The following is a 14,526-nucleotide window of genomic DNA, read 5'->3' on the forward strand; positions in this document are numbered from 1 at the left end:
ACCAGTGCTAAGCTGTAGGATGGGATGTAAGATGACCGTTGGATCTACTACTAGGCCGTGCATGGTTGTTTGATTGCTTCCTAATAACTGCTTCTGCTTAAAAACAAAAAGCAAAAAAAAAAAAACTGCTTCTGCTTAGCATGCACGGCACCCTCGCTAACCACTCTCATGTAGTTATGTCTATCCTAAAACATGAAGCCATCAGACTGCATGCAATCAAAGTTTGATTCCAGTTGTTCAGGAGAGAAGTTTGATTCGAATTCAACCTAAAAGAGTTTGATTCCGATTCACGTAAAGAAAAGTTTGCTACATTTATGAGACCCACCAGTATTGACATTTTACTTTCTTCACATGATTTATTTCTCACGTATATGCTTCCATCAAATCAATAATTTGCTTCAACAAATAGCCAAAGTAATTTCAGTCTAACAGAAATTCATTAGGAAATATGTGTCCATTATAAATGTTTACCATGTATCCCCAATGAAGCAAGAACTTGTTTCTAGCGACCAGAAAAATTGCTTCCACTGAAAGTTACATTTGCATCGATGGGCAACGCTTAAATTTGCTTCCACTGAAAGTTACATTTGCATCGATGGGCAACACTTAAATTTGCTTCCACTTAAACATAAAGTGGTTTTCCAAGGCACCACCTGATTGTTTTCAAACAAACAAAAGTTTTCTTCTAAAGAAAAAGGAATCTGCTTCCATGCCCATATATTTGAAGTTCAAAAGTTCAACGAAAAGGTGCGACGACACCCGGGTGTCCCGGCACCCTCCAGTCTTGTCCATTCAGCGAAAATAAAATTCGTGCTAACCACTGTCCAGCAGCACATGCTTTGCAGTACCAGAGTAATTAGGCGGACTTTTTTAAGCATGCAAACAGGGACGGGAGGGGGAAGTAGCATGCAGGAATAGGTCTGGCAGGAAACAGTAACACATGCATGCACAATGCAGTCTCTCTCTTCTCACGTTTTCTCTCCACACATGCATGCACGAAGCTTGCTCTCTCTCCTCACTCTCTCTTTCCAACAAGCTGACATGCATAGCTACAGGCGCCAGCTGTCCACGCGGATGATGGTTGACGTGACAGTGCATGCGCCTACTCAGCCGAATCACGTGAGATTCCATTGCATGGTCACTCCTTTCAGTTTTCTTGGGTCTCCCATCATAGGTTGTACATATTCTAGCACATCGACATGTCATTTCCAGTGGCCCATACTCCTGCGCTTAATGAAGCACCAGAACAGCTAATGGATTCCATTGCTACTGTACATGGCACAAATCTCAATGCGTCATAGGATGAATGGTGAGATAAAAGGGTGCCTAGGCACCCGGGATCTAAAAGACCACTTAAAGTTCAAACAAACAAAAGTTTGCTTCTAAAGCAAATGTAGTGTCATATTTTAAGTTCTCCTTGTCGGTTGGATGAAAACATGCTATATACAAGATACATGGAAGATGATATGCTATACACACATGGGTTCAAATTGAAGCATAGAAAAATGAATATTGAAGCACACCTATAAATGTTTGGCAACCGGATGTTTTGACTCACCAACATATTGATTGATTTCTTTTTGGCATTTGGAAGCAAAATATGTAGAGCCCAGAAGCATCTGTATAGCAATTTAGATGCTATGGAATTAGGAGGCATGGACATTGTAGTTAGGAACATATTTACACTTGGGTGCAAGCATAGAAATTTGAAATCAAGTCGAAAACTAATATTACAGTCAAGATTGTGAAACATGTTAATTTGATCTGCATTAGCAATTTAAAAAAAATCCTAAATGAAATAGTGATTCATTACACATCGGATATAACATAATTACGCTAAACAAAATTCATCAAACCATGCATTGTATCTAGAGTAACACAAATCAAATCAAGTGTTGAAAAATGAATCAAGCCCGAGTTCAGGTGAGTATATAACAAGGTTGATGGCTGGGATATGCGTGCATCTTCTTTACCGAGCCGAACGGGGCACCAGCGCGGTGGGATGAATGGTGACGGGGCATGGTCTGGCGGAGAACCGGGTCGGCGATGGGGGCGACGCCGTCGATGATGAGAGCGGGGCTCGGCGGAGAAGACAGGGGCGGGTCGCTGCAATGGCTACCAGGAGCAGTTGTAGACATCCCAGAGGTTTGGGGGCAAAGCAGGGTGGTGGCGGAGGCAGCCGTCGTGGCGAGGGAGATCGGCGAGCTCGGGGGTGCGCTCGCCTCGTGGATGCGAGATGCCTGGGCTAGATGGGTCAGGCAAGCGAGATTTACTCGCATGTGACTATGTGCGAGTATCTTCAGCAACATACCTCTAATTTGAGCCCTCAAATGCCCGCGGACACGCCCGGTCAGTGACCAGGCGTGTCCGTTTTGAGCCCCTATTTATCCGTCTGCACAGTCACACTTTTTATTTTCTTTTTCATATGTCCCGTCACGTGCATGTGATTGATGGAGATGAAGAAAGAGAAATAAAAGAATGGATAAATAAAGAGAAAGGTGGTCCGGGTGGGGATGTGTCCTATGCGGCGGACTAACCGGACGCACCCGGACGCATCCGCGAGCCCTCATATCCTCCCCATATTCGAGATGGATATGAGGGTTCAGACAGCCCGGCGTATAGGGATGATATGAGGGGTCCGGTTGGGTCAACTTTTTTGCTTCTCTCATGTCCGGTTAGTGGTCCCTGTGTCTACCCGGTCAATTTGAGGAGTTTGACTGTAGATGCTTTGAGGTGATTGGAACGGGGTAGGCGAGATTTTCTCGGATCCAATTAAATTGGGTAGTTTGCATAGAAGTATACCAGCCTTGGGATTAGGAAAGTATCGACAGCAAATGACCCGTCTGACAAATGTCTCCAATAAGATTACTGAATATAAGTGTTTCCCTATATAGTAGTCTAAAACAATTGCAACACGCTGACTCTCTTTAGTTTGTCCGGTTTCTGTTGTTACATTGTGTGCACGGGCTTGTATTAAACTAGCCATGCCTTTTCAGGTTCCACAGCATCTTACGAAACTAAGACCACATCAAGATAAGCAATCACAAACTAGCCATTACAAGCATAACGCATACAGACAAGTACTCCCTCTGTAAACTAATATAAGAGCATTTAGATCACTACTTTAGTATTCTAAACGCTCTTATATTAGTTTACGGAGGGAGTAACATTTATTCGGGCCCAAGTATATATCTCCTCTTCTACATATGGAAGAGAACCATTCTAATTAGTTACATCATCTCTCGGGTAACCTATCATACTTGTACTTCAGGAAATTTTGTATCAATACAAGTATAGCCCACAATAAGCATATAAGTGTTACATGCATGCTCATTTCCTCTATGTTTGTCTCTCAACTGGAACATGCATCAACTTGCGGTGAAACCACATGATCATTTGGTAGATCATCCTATTTATTATTTAACCTCTTCACCATATCATGAAGACGCTCAGCGACATCGGTCATCTCTGGTCTCTGATTGACGTCAAGATTTATACATTGCATAATCATCCCTATTAAATGACCAAAAATTTCTTGATCATCCTCTCCAAGTTCCTTATCCAGGAGCTCGGTCACAGACTTGTCCTTTGTGTAGGTATCAAGAAAGTTCCCGAGTAAGTTGTTGTCAGAATGAGAGGCTTTCTTTCTTGTAATGAGCTCCAAGAGCACAACTCCAAAACTATAGATATCACTCTTGGTGGTCAATTGTTGAGTTTTCCTATATACTGGATCAACATAAGCCTTGTCAAAAATGATACATCCAGTGTGTTGCATTTGCATACCAGTGACCATTAACCTTGATATGCCAAAGTCTGAGATCTTCGGCATAAACTTTTCATTCAAAAGTATATTAGCTGGTTTAACATCACCATGGAGGATTGTTGTAGTTGTTTTTGAATGCATATAAGCTAGACCTTCTGCTGATTCTGCAGCAATTTGTAGACGTAGACCCAACTTTAGAGGCATATGGTTCTTGCCATGAAGAATATCGTCGAGGCTGCCATTGGGCACAAACTCATAGATCAAAGTTGGGACTTTAAATTGTAGGCAACAACCTATGAGCTTGACAATGTTTTTGTGAATGACTCTAGACTGAATGATGATCTCATTTACAAATTGGTCATTTGGTGATTTGCGATTGATGGGTTCTTTCACAGCGACCACTTGTTTATCCTCAGTGTGCCCCATGGAAACCGTACCAAAGTGACCATTTCCGAGAAGTTTCTTATTTTTCAGAATTTTCCTTATATCTTCCTTATTGAATAGCTTTATATTATTGATCTTTTCCAATATAGGTCCCCCATTCTTTTCAAAATTGTCTCTCATCCTTCTTTTCTCTTTGTGAAGAAGCCACAAGAACACCATAATAGCTATGATGAAAAGACCCCCTATGGAACCTGTATAACAAAAATATATAGACAATATTGGAACAAATTGCCATTAACTTATTTTAAAATTAAATAAAGGAATGTCAAAAGTTTACTTGTGACAACAGTTACCCTTTTACATGTGGTTGATTTAGAAAATAGCACATATAAAAAAGATGAGTTATAAGTTCTTAATATTTGATTGTAGTACTGAGAATAGCGAGAGTGAAAATTACAGTAATAAATCGTTAATGTGTTTCCATTCTGAATATGAACTTCCAAGTGTCAGGCAAACTAAATCAACGTAGTTAAGAAATGGCCACACCAATGAAATGAGTATACCCAATACTACGTAGCATCACATTTTTTAGGCATTAATCTTTTTTGTGAATCCTTTTTAGGCATTAATATGTTGTGTGTCTCTTAAGTGGGTTTATCAATCACCTTCTGATTTCTTACTCCCTTCGGGAAACTTCAATGAGCCCGGCCAATGTCCGCCTTTCCCTGGCCGCAGCACCCAACGGGAGGATCCATTTGGTCTGCCGTGCCCATATCCTTTTTTTCGCAATATTTGGCATATTTTCATCAAAATGAGATATAAAACATATTGAGTGTTATTGGGTGAGTCCGGCGGAGTGGGCGGGCATGGACGGGCCACCGATGAGACCGAGCTAGACCTGGCGGTCGTGGCTGCGACAATGGCCAGCTAGCGGAGTAACCCTAGCCAAAGGAAGGTCTGTTGCGCGGCTTTGGCGGCGATGACCTCGACTATATGGAGTTAAGGTATAAGGGGCTAAATTTGAAGGGTTCGGATAGAGATGCCCTATCTCATCTTTCACGTTCGCTGGACCAGTAACCCCCTGGCACCGGATGAATTTTTCTCAAGAAAGGTTCTTATAATTCTAGGTGGTGGGCACTTAGTAGTAGAATAAGCATTGCTTGAGAATTCGAACTTGTCAAAGAAGAACAAGTTTATGAGGGTTGGGAATCACCTATGGCAATGGGAGATCTACTGCGTAAGGTTGGGTCTTTGTGGCCAAAGCTCTAGAAGGATAACAATTGACGCGAGCAAAGGATTTGCTTGCTTAGGGTTGCCCAGGTTCACCTAGTTTTATTGTAAATTAATCTCCTTCAAATTCCAGAATCCCCTATTTCTCCTCCCATGCTACCCATTGCGTAGATCCAATAAGCAATATGAACTGAATTGCAAGGGAAAAAATGCTTTCATCATGCAACCATGAGATAGCTCGCAACTTGCTCTTGCCTTAATTAGTTCATTCAAATGAAAATTAACAGTTAAATTATGTGTCAGAAGCTTCCGTGTTCTGAAGAAGTCACGGATGAACAAATGAAGGCATGCAATCTGCAAATATATAGAGGATGCAAACAAAATAGAGAATCGAAGATAGTAAAAATGTATTGGATGCACAATAACACTTTTGCATTAATGGTATAGTATACTGCATGCAGTTGACATACATACCTACGATGATCTTTGCTCCGAGTGGTAAATTTTGGCTGCAACGTTCTTTGAAGGGATTAGCACTATTTGTGTGCTTGGGGCATGTGCATTCGTAAGAACCTTCTTTGTTCTCGCAGTCTCCCTTGCAAGGATAGTGGTCAAGATGCTCACACTCATTTATATCTGCATTATTTATCAAAATTAACCATCAGAACACACCATTGACCTGACCATGCATTCAGTATGTCGAAAAAACAACTATTTTCCCATCCAAACTAGTGATGATTTCCTTGATTTCACAATGTTCAAAAGGGAGAAATAAATACCAGAGAATTTAGAAGTCATGGAATACTTAATACTGTAAGGATTAGAATGACATGAATACAAAATAGAAGTTGTGTTGAACCACACGAAAAACATAAGAGGCCCTGACTAAGTTCACAGGAAAAACATAAGAGGCCCATCGTGCAAACAAGTTTTATTTATAGGAACAATTCATAAGGAATAGGTCCTCCAAAATTGCTACGGAATTTCTTAGAACATAAGAGGCCCTGACTAAGTTCGCACAATTGAACGAAAAAGATACCACAGGCTGCATACTTTCTTGGGTGGGTTGGGGCAGGGGGTACAATGACTATGCTTACCATCCATGTAACTGGAGCAACAGCATGGTGACTCTGCCAATATTTTACCACTGCATATGAATGCATAATAGCCAAACTTTGATAGTTTTGTCACTCTTTTGTAGCTAAATGAAAGTTTTTCTTGTCATAAACATATAAGACATTCAAACTACTTCATGTAGATGTTCCTATAGATGTGAATAAATTATAGGTAAATAGATAGTTGCTAGCTATCGAACTGGTGCGTTAGCCAAATTTCGCAAAAGTCCGAACTGATGGAAAGGACTAGGCAACATTTTTTAACACCGCCCTCACATCTAGGTTGTGGACGTCCATGAAGACCTTAGACGTGGGATCAAGATTAGATCACAACTATTTTTTATATTAAATAGTTCATTGGCCAGGATTTGATCCTGAGACCTTGTGGCTCTAAGGGCATCTCCAGCCGCGCCCCCAACAGGCCCCCCAGGCCACTTTTTCGGCGCCAACGCCGAAAAAACGGCCCACTCGCGCCGCCAGGACGCCGAAAATCGCCGGTTCGGACCTTTTTTCGCCCGGCGGTCACAGGCCGAACCCGGCGCGTTGGGGGTAGTTGGGGGCTCCGGCGCTAGGGAAAAGCACGCCTGGCCCACACCGACAGGGGAAAAGCTTCCCCCGACTCGCCTCGCACCCCCCGCGCCCTCGGCCACCACTAGCTATATCCCGGCGACGGCCGCCGCCCTACTCCGCTAGATAGCCATTCCCCGCCGAAAAATAGTAGCGCTTCGCCGCGGCAGCCCCTCCCACAGCAGCTAGGCGTTTCTGGCCGCCGTTTCCGGCCACGGAGGCGCGGTTTAGCGGCGGGTACACGCCCACCGAGGGCAAGGTGTTCGGCGTTTTGCCTGACTCGGCGATGGACTCGGATGACGAGGAAGAGCTCGCCGCGCTGCTGGAGGAGGAAGCCGCGGCCGACGTCCAGGAAGAAGAGCATCTCATGGTGCTCGCCGCCCTCGCCCAGCTGATGGCGAGCAATGAAAAGCCGCGGCGAGGTGGCTCGACGCCGGGCGGGTGAAAGCAAAGAACCGACATCGTCTCGAAGGCTACTGCATGCTCTATTCCGACTACTTCGCCGATGCTCCACTTCATGGCGAGAAAACATTTCGGCGCCGTTATCGGATGAGCCGAAAGCTCTTCCTCAGGATTGTGAATTCCATCCGGGAGTTCGACAACTACTTCAAGTGCAAGATGGATTGCACTGTCGCTCTTGGATTCACCTCCATCCAGAAGTGCACGACAGCGATGAGGATGCTTGCATATGGAGTTCCCAGTGATTCGCTCGACGACTATGGGCGCATGGCCGAGTCCACCAGCATAGAGTGTTTCTACAAGTTCTGCCGGGCAGTGGTGGCAGTGTTTGGGCCACAATACTTGAGAACACCCAATGCGGAAGACACTGCTCGGATCCTAGCCCAGAATGCAGCAAGAGGATTTCCTGGGATGCTTGGAAGCATCGACTGCATGCATTGGAAATGGAAGAATTGCCCATTTGGTTGGCAGGGGATGTACAAAGGCGCCAAAGGCGGTTGCAGTGTGGTGCTTGAGGGGGTAGCCATATAGGACCTCTGGATTTGGCACTCCTTCTTTGGTATGCCAGGAACTCACAATGACATCAACGTGCTGCAATGTTCTCCTGTTTTTGCCAAGCTCGTTGAGGGCCATTCTCCTCCGATGAACTTCGAGATCAATGGGCACCAATACAACAAGGGGTACTACCTAGCAGATGGCATCTATACGAGATGGTCGACATTTGTGAAGACGATCTCAAACCCTGCGGCAGGAGGCAAGAACGCCTGGTTTGCGAAAGTTCAGGAGGCTTGCAGGAAGGATGTCGAGCGGGCATTTGGTGTGCTCCAATCTCGATTCGCTGTTGTTTGGTACCCCGCTCAGACCTGGTCCAAAGATCAAATGTGGGAGATTATGACTTGCTGTGTCATCTTGCACAACATGATCATCGAGAGCGAGTAAGAAGACCCAGTGTTTGACACTGAACCATACTACAGGCAGGGTCCTCTAGCCGAAGTTGATCACCATCTACCGACAACTTGGACTGCCTATCTCAGTATGCGTCAGGAGATCCGAGACCCACATGTGCATCATCAACTGCAGAAAGATCTGATTGAGCACCTATGGAGGCTCAAGGGGGACGCCGTGTGATGAAATACGACTTTTTATTTGTTGAACTATATAATTTGTATTGAACTATTTGTTGTTGTACTATTTTGTTGAAGTATTTGATTTTTCTGTGATGAAATATGTGATAAGAAATAATTGTGTTGATAATTTAACGCCGAGACACGGCGAAACCACGCCGAATATGGGCCTATTATCGCCCATATGGGCCCTTTATTCGCCGAAATTGGGCTGCAAAGTGGGCCAATTTCGGCGCCTGGGGGCGAGCTGGGGGCGACGACTGGGCGCAAAACCGCCCCCAGCGCCGATTGTATCGCCGGCTCGCCCCCAGGGGGCGATTTTTATGCGTCCTGGGGGGCCAACGGCTGGAGATGCCCTAATATATACCATATTGAACTGATGCGCTAGTCAAATTTGTCAAAAGTCCGAACTGATGGAAAGGACTAGGCACGTATTTTAACACTAGCAAAGTCTGCTACTTTTTAGTATTTATTTTGTAAACCTTAAAAACCTACTACGTTTTGTTAGGGATCTTTTAATAACTTCTCGATATACTAACTTTATTAATGTCGTCAAGAATTTGGTGCAATATGATATTATTGAACTAGATGGTCTCACACTCCTAAATATACAAGTGACACTGCCAATATATAGAACACGAACATTATATTATGTTCTCTTTGACAGTGTTAAGTTTTATAAACCAAATTTATATATGAAAAATTGGTTGTACAACACCACATCATTTCCGAATAATAGAGCATCTTGTTTGTAAAACAAAATATTCATAATTCTATGTAGTACAAACATCATGTCGTTTCAAAATAAATTATACCGATGTATTTTCAGAAAGTGTACACACATATATAACAATCGGTATGTCTTGACAATCGTTTCTAAAGCAATAGTGTCCCCTAGATTCTCGGAACTGCGCCTAAATAATTCAGTCATAATTGTACCGAGACATACTGTATCACAGCTAGTGGTTTTCAATACTATACCTAAATAGATAATATTTAATATATCACCACAACTGTATCTAAACATTTCATATTCAATACATTACAATTGCAGCTAAAAAACGTCGATACCAACAAAAATTGATACACCGAATATGAGCATATCATAACCTCATAAGAGGCGAACAATATATTAATTTCATGAACTATCTAATGGCGTGATCGTCCATCATCCGTCTGCCTGGATGTCTGGATGACCCTCATAATTATCCTTTTTTAGGGGATGACTTAATGTTGATTAAGTTGATAAGGTTGCCTAAATTTAGAAATAAAATATTATTTTGCCTAGACAAATCAAAACCAATGATTTTCCGCTGCCACCCAGTGACATAATTCCACCATTTATGTTATTTCATTTTATAATTCTTCCATGTAAATATTTAATATCGCATACAACTTTCATTTGTACACACAAAATGAACATATATATCTGGATTCATCAACTTTACTTATATTATAGATAAGCATGTGTAAATTGAAAATAAATAATTAATGGTGTTTCCCAAACGCTTGCATGGGACCCCATGCTAGTTTTCATAGAAAAGATCTTGATTTTTTTTATTTTTCATGAGCGCTCTCCTATTTTCCTTATGGAAGAAGTGTTGTGGACAATCACAAATATGTCTAATTTACTTCATTCTACTCATCTAAATTATTATTGTTTGAACAAAATCAGGTATTCTCTCTAATGCCTTGTATATCCTATTTCCTTTCTTCTACTCTTAGATCTTTCTCATGTTGATTAACATGTAGTTCTTTTACTAAGAGATCTAGATTGTTCTAGATAGTAAAAAATCCAGACATGTTTATTATGAAATGCTCTCTTATTGTTGTTATAGAAAAAACGTGTTGTACAAAATAAAAAATGCTCGTACCTCTGATTTACGACCTTCTAATTATCCATATTAATGTTTAGACTTTCTTTAACAAATCACATATTCGATTTTGACACCTCAAATTTCCTAGTTTCTTTCTAGAATTTTAGATTATTTTTTCATGCTGATTGAGATGAAGGTCTTTTAATAGATGAGAGAAGAACAAAATTGTTATACCATAAATACTTAACACCCCCCCCCCCCCCCCGGTTTCAAAATACTTGAACTTCTAGGTTTTGTCTAAGTCAAACATCTTTAAGTCTGACCATGCCTGTAAAAAACATACTAACATTCACAAGATGACATTTATCTCATTACATTCATCATAAATATATTTCATACTATATGAGGTTGAACCTATAGATGCCGCTATATTTTTTATAGACTTGGCAAAACTTAAAGATATTTTACTTGGGATAAATTGAGAACTTCAACTGTTTAAGAAAGAATGGGTAATTGAGTATGATTGGGAAAAAAATAGTTGCCTCAGAATTAGCAAATTCCAGAAGAAAAAATGTTCCCTGTGAATTAGCGTATATCTGAAAAGACAAGTGATTTACCTAAAAAAATAGACAAGTGATTGTTATGCATGATGTGTTTATATATAGCATGCTGCTAGACAAAAAGCTTTCTCAATGCATTAAGAAAGACATGCATGCAGTGAGAAATATTTTACAGGGATTCTCAAAAAAGTTCTTCTAAATATATGTTCAAAATTATATTTGATCATGCAGGAGATACTACTCCCTCCGCTCCTAAATATAAGTTCACTTATTAAAATCTTTAAAAAGACTTATATTTAGGAGCGGAGGGAGTAGTATATAGCAGGAAAACTTACCGGTACAGCCACGCTCATTATAGGGGTTGCCCTCGTAGCCCCGTCGGCAGTTGCAGATGTACCCAGGTCCGTTGGTAGAATCGAGGCAGCGGCTGTTGGAGCTTTTGCAGGCGTACCCTTCCTTCTTCTTCCTGGCCAACTTGCAGGTGGGGCTGTCGCGGATGGCCCAGTCGAGGACCACCGGCATCTCCCAGGTGGTCCCGCGCAGTGCCCTCTTGAGGTCGGTGGTGTTGAAGCTGTAATGCTTCTTCTCCGCCACAAACGCGTAATCGCAGGGGCTGAAGTTGACCTTATTCCTGTGGTCGTAGATAACGAAGGCCACCCAGTTGCCAAGGAGGTCCGGCGGAATTTCTACGTGGCAGCAGCCTACCCCGGAGCAGGCACCGCTCGCCGCGCTCTGGGAGTTGTTGCAGTAGCTGAGGCAGCCGGTGAACTGGGCGTAAGACCTGCTTTCGCCGGAGCCCTGGTCCGGCTGGCTCCCGAGGTAGCCCGTGGTTTCGCAGCCCAGAACAAAGAGGTTGTTCCTGGCGTGGGAGATGCGGTACACGCCCTCGTCGTTGAACTCTAGGGGATTGTAGTCTGACCCACTCACGTTGCCGGAGGAGTCGTAGCACTGCCACGCTACGGGCAGCCACACGCGGACCTCCGCCATCCTGATGGAGAAGTTGCCGATCTTAATGGGCTTTCCGTCACCGCCGGTGGTGTGCAGTACCGGCTCACCGGCGTCACACATGACATGGAACCCAGTGCGGAAGTCGCCACCGCCGCCATCCTCCACGATGCCGAACGGGTAGGGGACATCCACGCCGCCGCAGCTGTGCGGGCCGTGGGTGACGTTCTTATGAGCGCGGGAACCACCCACTCTAACTATTCCTACTAGTGCAAGAACTAGCAGCAACTGAAATGTCCTCGACATCACTACTCTCGGTCGATCCTGGCTCTCTCACTTTTCGATATGCAGTGATCTCACAACGACCCTTCAAGTGTTTAAATAGCTAAGGCGTTGGGCTTGAACATGCATTCTCATCAACGTGTTGTGTCCACGAGGCACTGGCCCCATGGCTCCTTGTCTCGTGTAAACAAGTGAACTAACGAAAATGATGTTTTGAATAGTAAAGGTCTCTTGACTTGGCTAAACATCATTTTGTTCTACTCCCTCCGTCCCGCATTATTTATCTTAGACATGTTTTAGTATTCGATACATCCGTATGTAGACAAATTTAGGACAAGTAATTTGGAATGATGGTAATAATAAGTAGTGCCATGACATCTACTTTAATTTGTCTTCGGAAAATCAAGGGCTAATAAACCCTTCCTAGTATCGGTTAGACCCTCAATGAAAACATATAAAAAAACACATGAAGATGGTGTATCCACGAGATTGTGGCTATGACCCTATATAAACAAGTGAAACGATGAAAATGATGTTTTAGAATAGTGTACGTCTTCTTGACTTTGCCAAACACTGCTTTATCATAGAAATTATACACCAGTGCAAACGTCACGCACAAAGTTGTACTCTCATCAGTGAGATGCATGATTCTCTAAATATTGGATACAACAGAAGATGATGGAGTGCTGAAGTGTTCAGTTAATTTGTTCACAGTTTCGACAACATTGTCTATTGCGGAAGAAGGAGACGTCTGCAGATTAAGGGCATGTTTGTGTCTATTGCAAAAGAGGTTGATGTCTTTCCATCCGCCTGGGTTTAAGGTATGGTACTTACAATTTAGATTTATTGCACCAATTATGTTGTAGGGGCATCCCTTACAGTCTTTCTGTCAAAAGAAAAAGAAAAAAGAAAGAAGGAGACGCCTCTTAGGGTATGTGCTCATGGCGATGACCTCGAAGTTATGGACAACTCATAACAGTATGGTTATTGGGAAGGTCTTGTTGCAATGTTCTACTGACTCCATGTTTATAATGTTGCCTTGTATGCTCAGTAGTGTCCTCTCTATAGGCGGCAGGACATGGACCAAATGGGTGGCATCAGTGGCGGAACTAGACAAGGAAGATTGGGGGGCCAAAGAGAAAAGATAGTGGAAAACATCTCTGTTTTTCCAATCTAAATCTCTCTGTACAAAAATTCTTCACTAAATTTGCAAAGGATGGGGGGGCACGGCACCTGCAGGCGTGCACATAGCTCTGCCAGTGGGTGGCATGCTGGCTGCAGTTGGCCAGTCGTCGGCTCTACACAGTCCCTAGGTGTTGGCACCTCTCCCCTGAGGTGTCTTGTATCATTTTATTTTTTGCTTTTTTGCATGTTTGTGTTCTTTCCCTAACATGTTTATTAGTTCCTTTGTTCATACTTGGAAGACTTTTTGTATGAACGTAGATAGATGCTTTATTTATAAGGCAGAGTGAAAGCATAATTTTGAAAAAACATCTCTATCACAGTGAAGGCTATGCCATCCCTAGTAGATGACCCGGAGTTGGGCTTCAGGACATTCCTCTAGCGATATTCGGGTCGGGCTTGTATGAACGTATGGTCTTCTATATTTTTTGCGTCATTAGGCTTGATGGTCATGTATCGCGGTTTTGAGTACATGTACCCTTTTGTTGAAGGTCATTTGAGCTTTTCCTGGGAGAATGGCATCAGTTACACACTTTAGGGCATCTCCAGCCGCGCTCCCAACAGAAGTCCGTTTTTCGCCGGCTCGGGCCAAAACTGGTGCCGGCGGACCCAGGCCGAACCCGGCGCCCTGGGGGCGCTTGGGGAGCCGGCACAAGCGAAAAAGGCGCGTGGGCCCGCCCTGGCGGCGACCCGAGGGCCTTTTCCCGCCGCTTCTTGACGCTTTTCCCTCGCATCTCCTCCGCTCACTCGCCTTCCACCCGCCATTCCCTCCCTTTTTCCCGCCAAACCCCCTCCAGCTCGCCTTCCAGTCGCCGCCATGCCGCCGAAGAAGTACGCCATGCCGCGCGCGGCGGCAATCACGACTGGCACTGTGGCCCGGCCGAAGCAGAGGAAGCCGAGGGCGCCGCCATCGAAGCCACCGGGCATGTCGAACGCCGAGTGGAGAGTGGAAGTTCAGCGACGCAACGCAGTCACCACCGACCGGCGGAACAGGGCCATTGCCAAGAAGGCCCGTGACAACCGGCGCGTGCGGCGGCGTCTTCCTCATCGGTCGACCACGCAGGGATGATGAATCCACCCGTCGTCAGCCACGCCCAG

The 14,526-nt window shown here is 43.9% G+C and overlaps 1 protein-coding gene across 1 annotated transcript; it reads right to left on the reverse strand.

Moving 5' to 3' along the window:
- Nucleotides 1-3,120: 3,120 nt before the first annotated feature.
- Nucleotides 3,121-12,301, reverse strand: LOC123106550 (wall-associated receptor kinase 2). The gene is made up of 3 exons (XM_044528679.1): nucleotides 11,355-12,301; nucleotides 5,852-6,013; nucleotides 3,121-4,398 (listed from the first exon to the last, which is right to left on the reverse strand). Exons 1-3 carry the CDS (start codon nucleotides 12,268-12,270, stop codon nucleotides 3,410-3,412), a joined length of 2,067 nt encoding a protein of 688 aa, XP_044384614.1. The 5' UTR covers nucleotides 12,271-12,301; the 3' UTR covers nucleotides 3,121-3,409.
- Between the last annotated feature and the right edge of the window lie 2,225 nt (nucleotides 12,302-14,526).

The sequence above is a fragment of the Triticum aestivum genome, chromosome 5A, assembly GCF_018294505.1.
Source record: "Triticum aestivum cultivar Chinese Spring chromosome 5A, IWGSC CS RefSeq v2.1, whole genome shotgun sequence".
Classification (NCBI taxonomy): Eukaryota; Viridiplantae; Streptophyta; class Magnoliopsida; order Poales; family Poaceae; genus Triticum; species Triticum aestivum.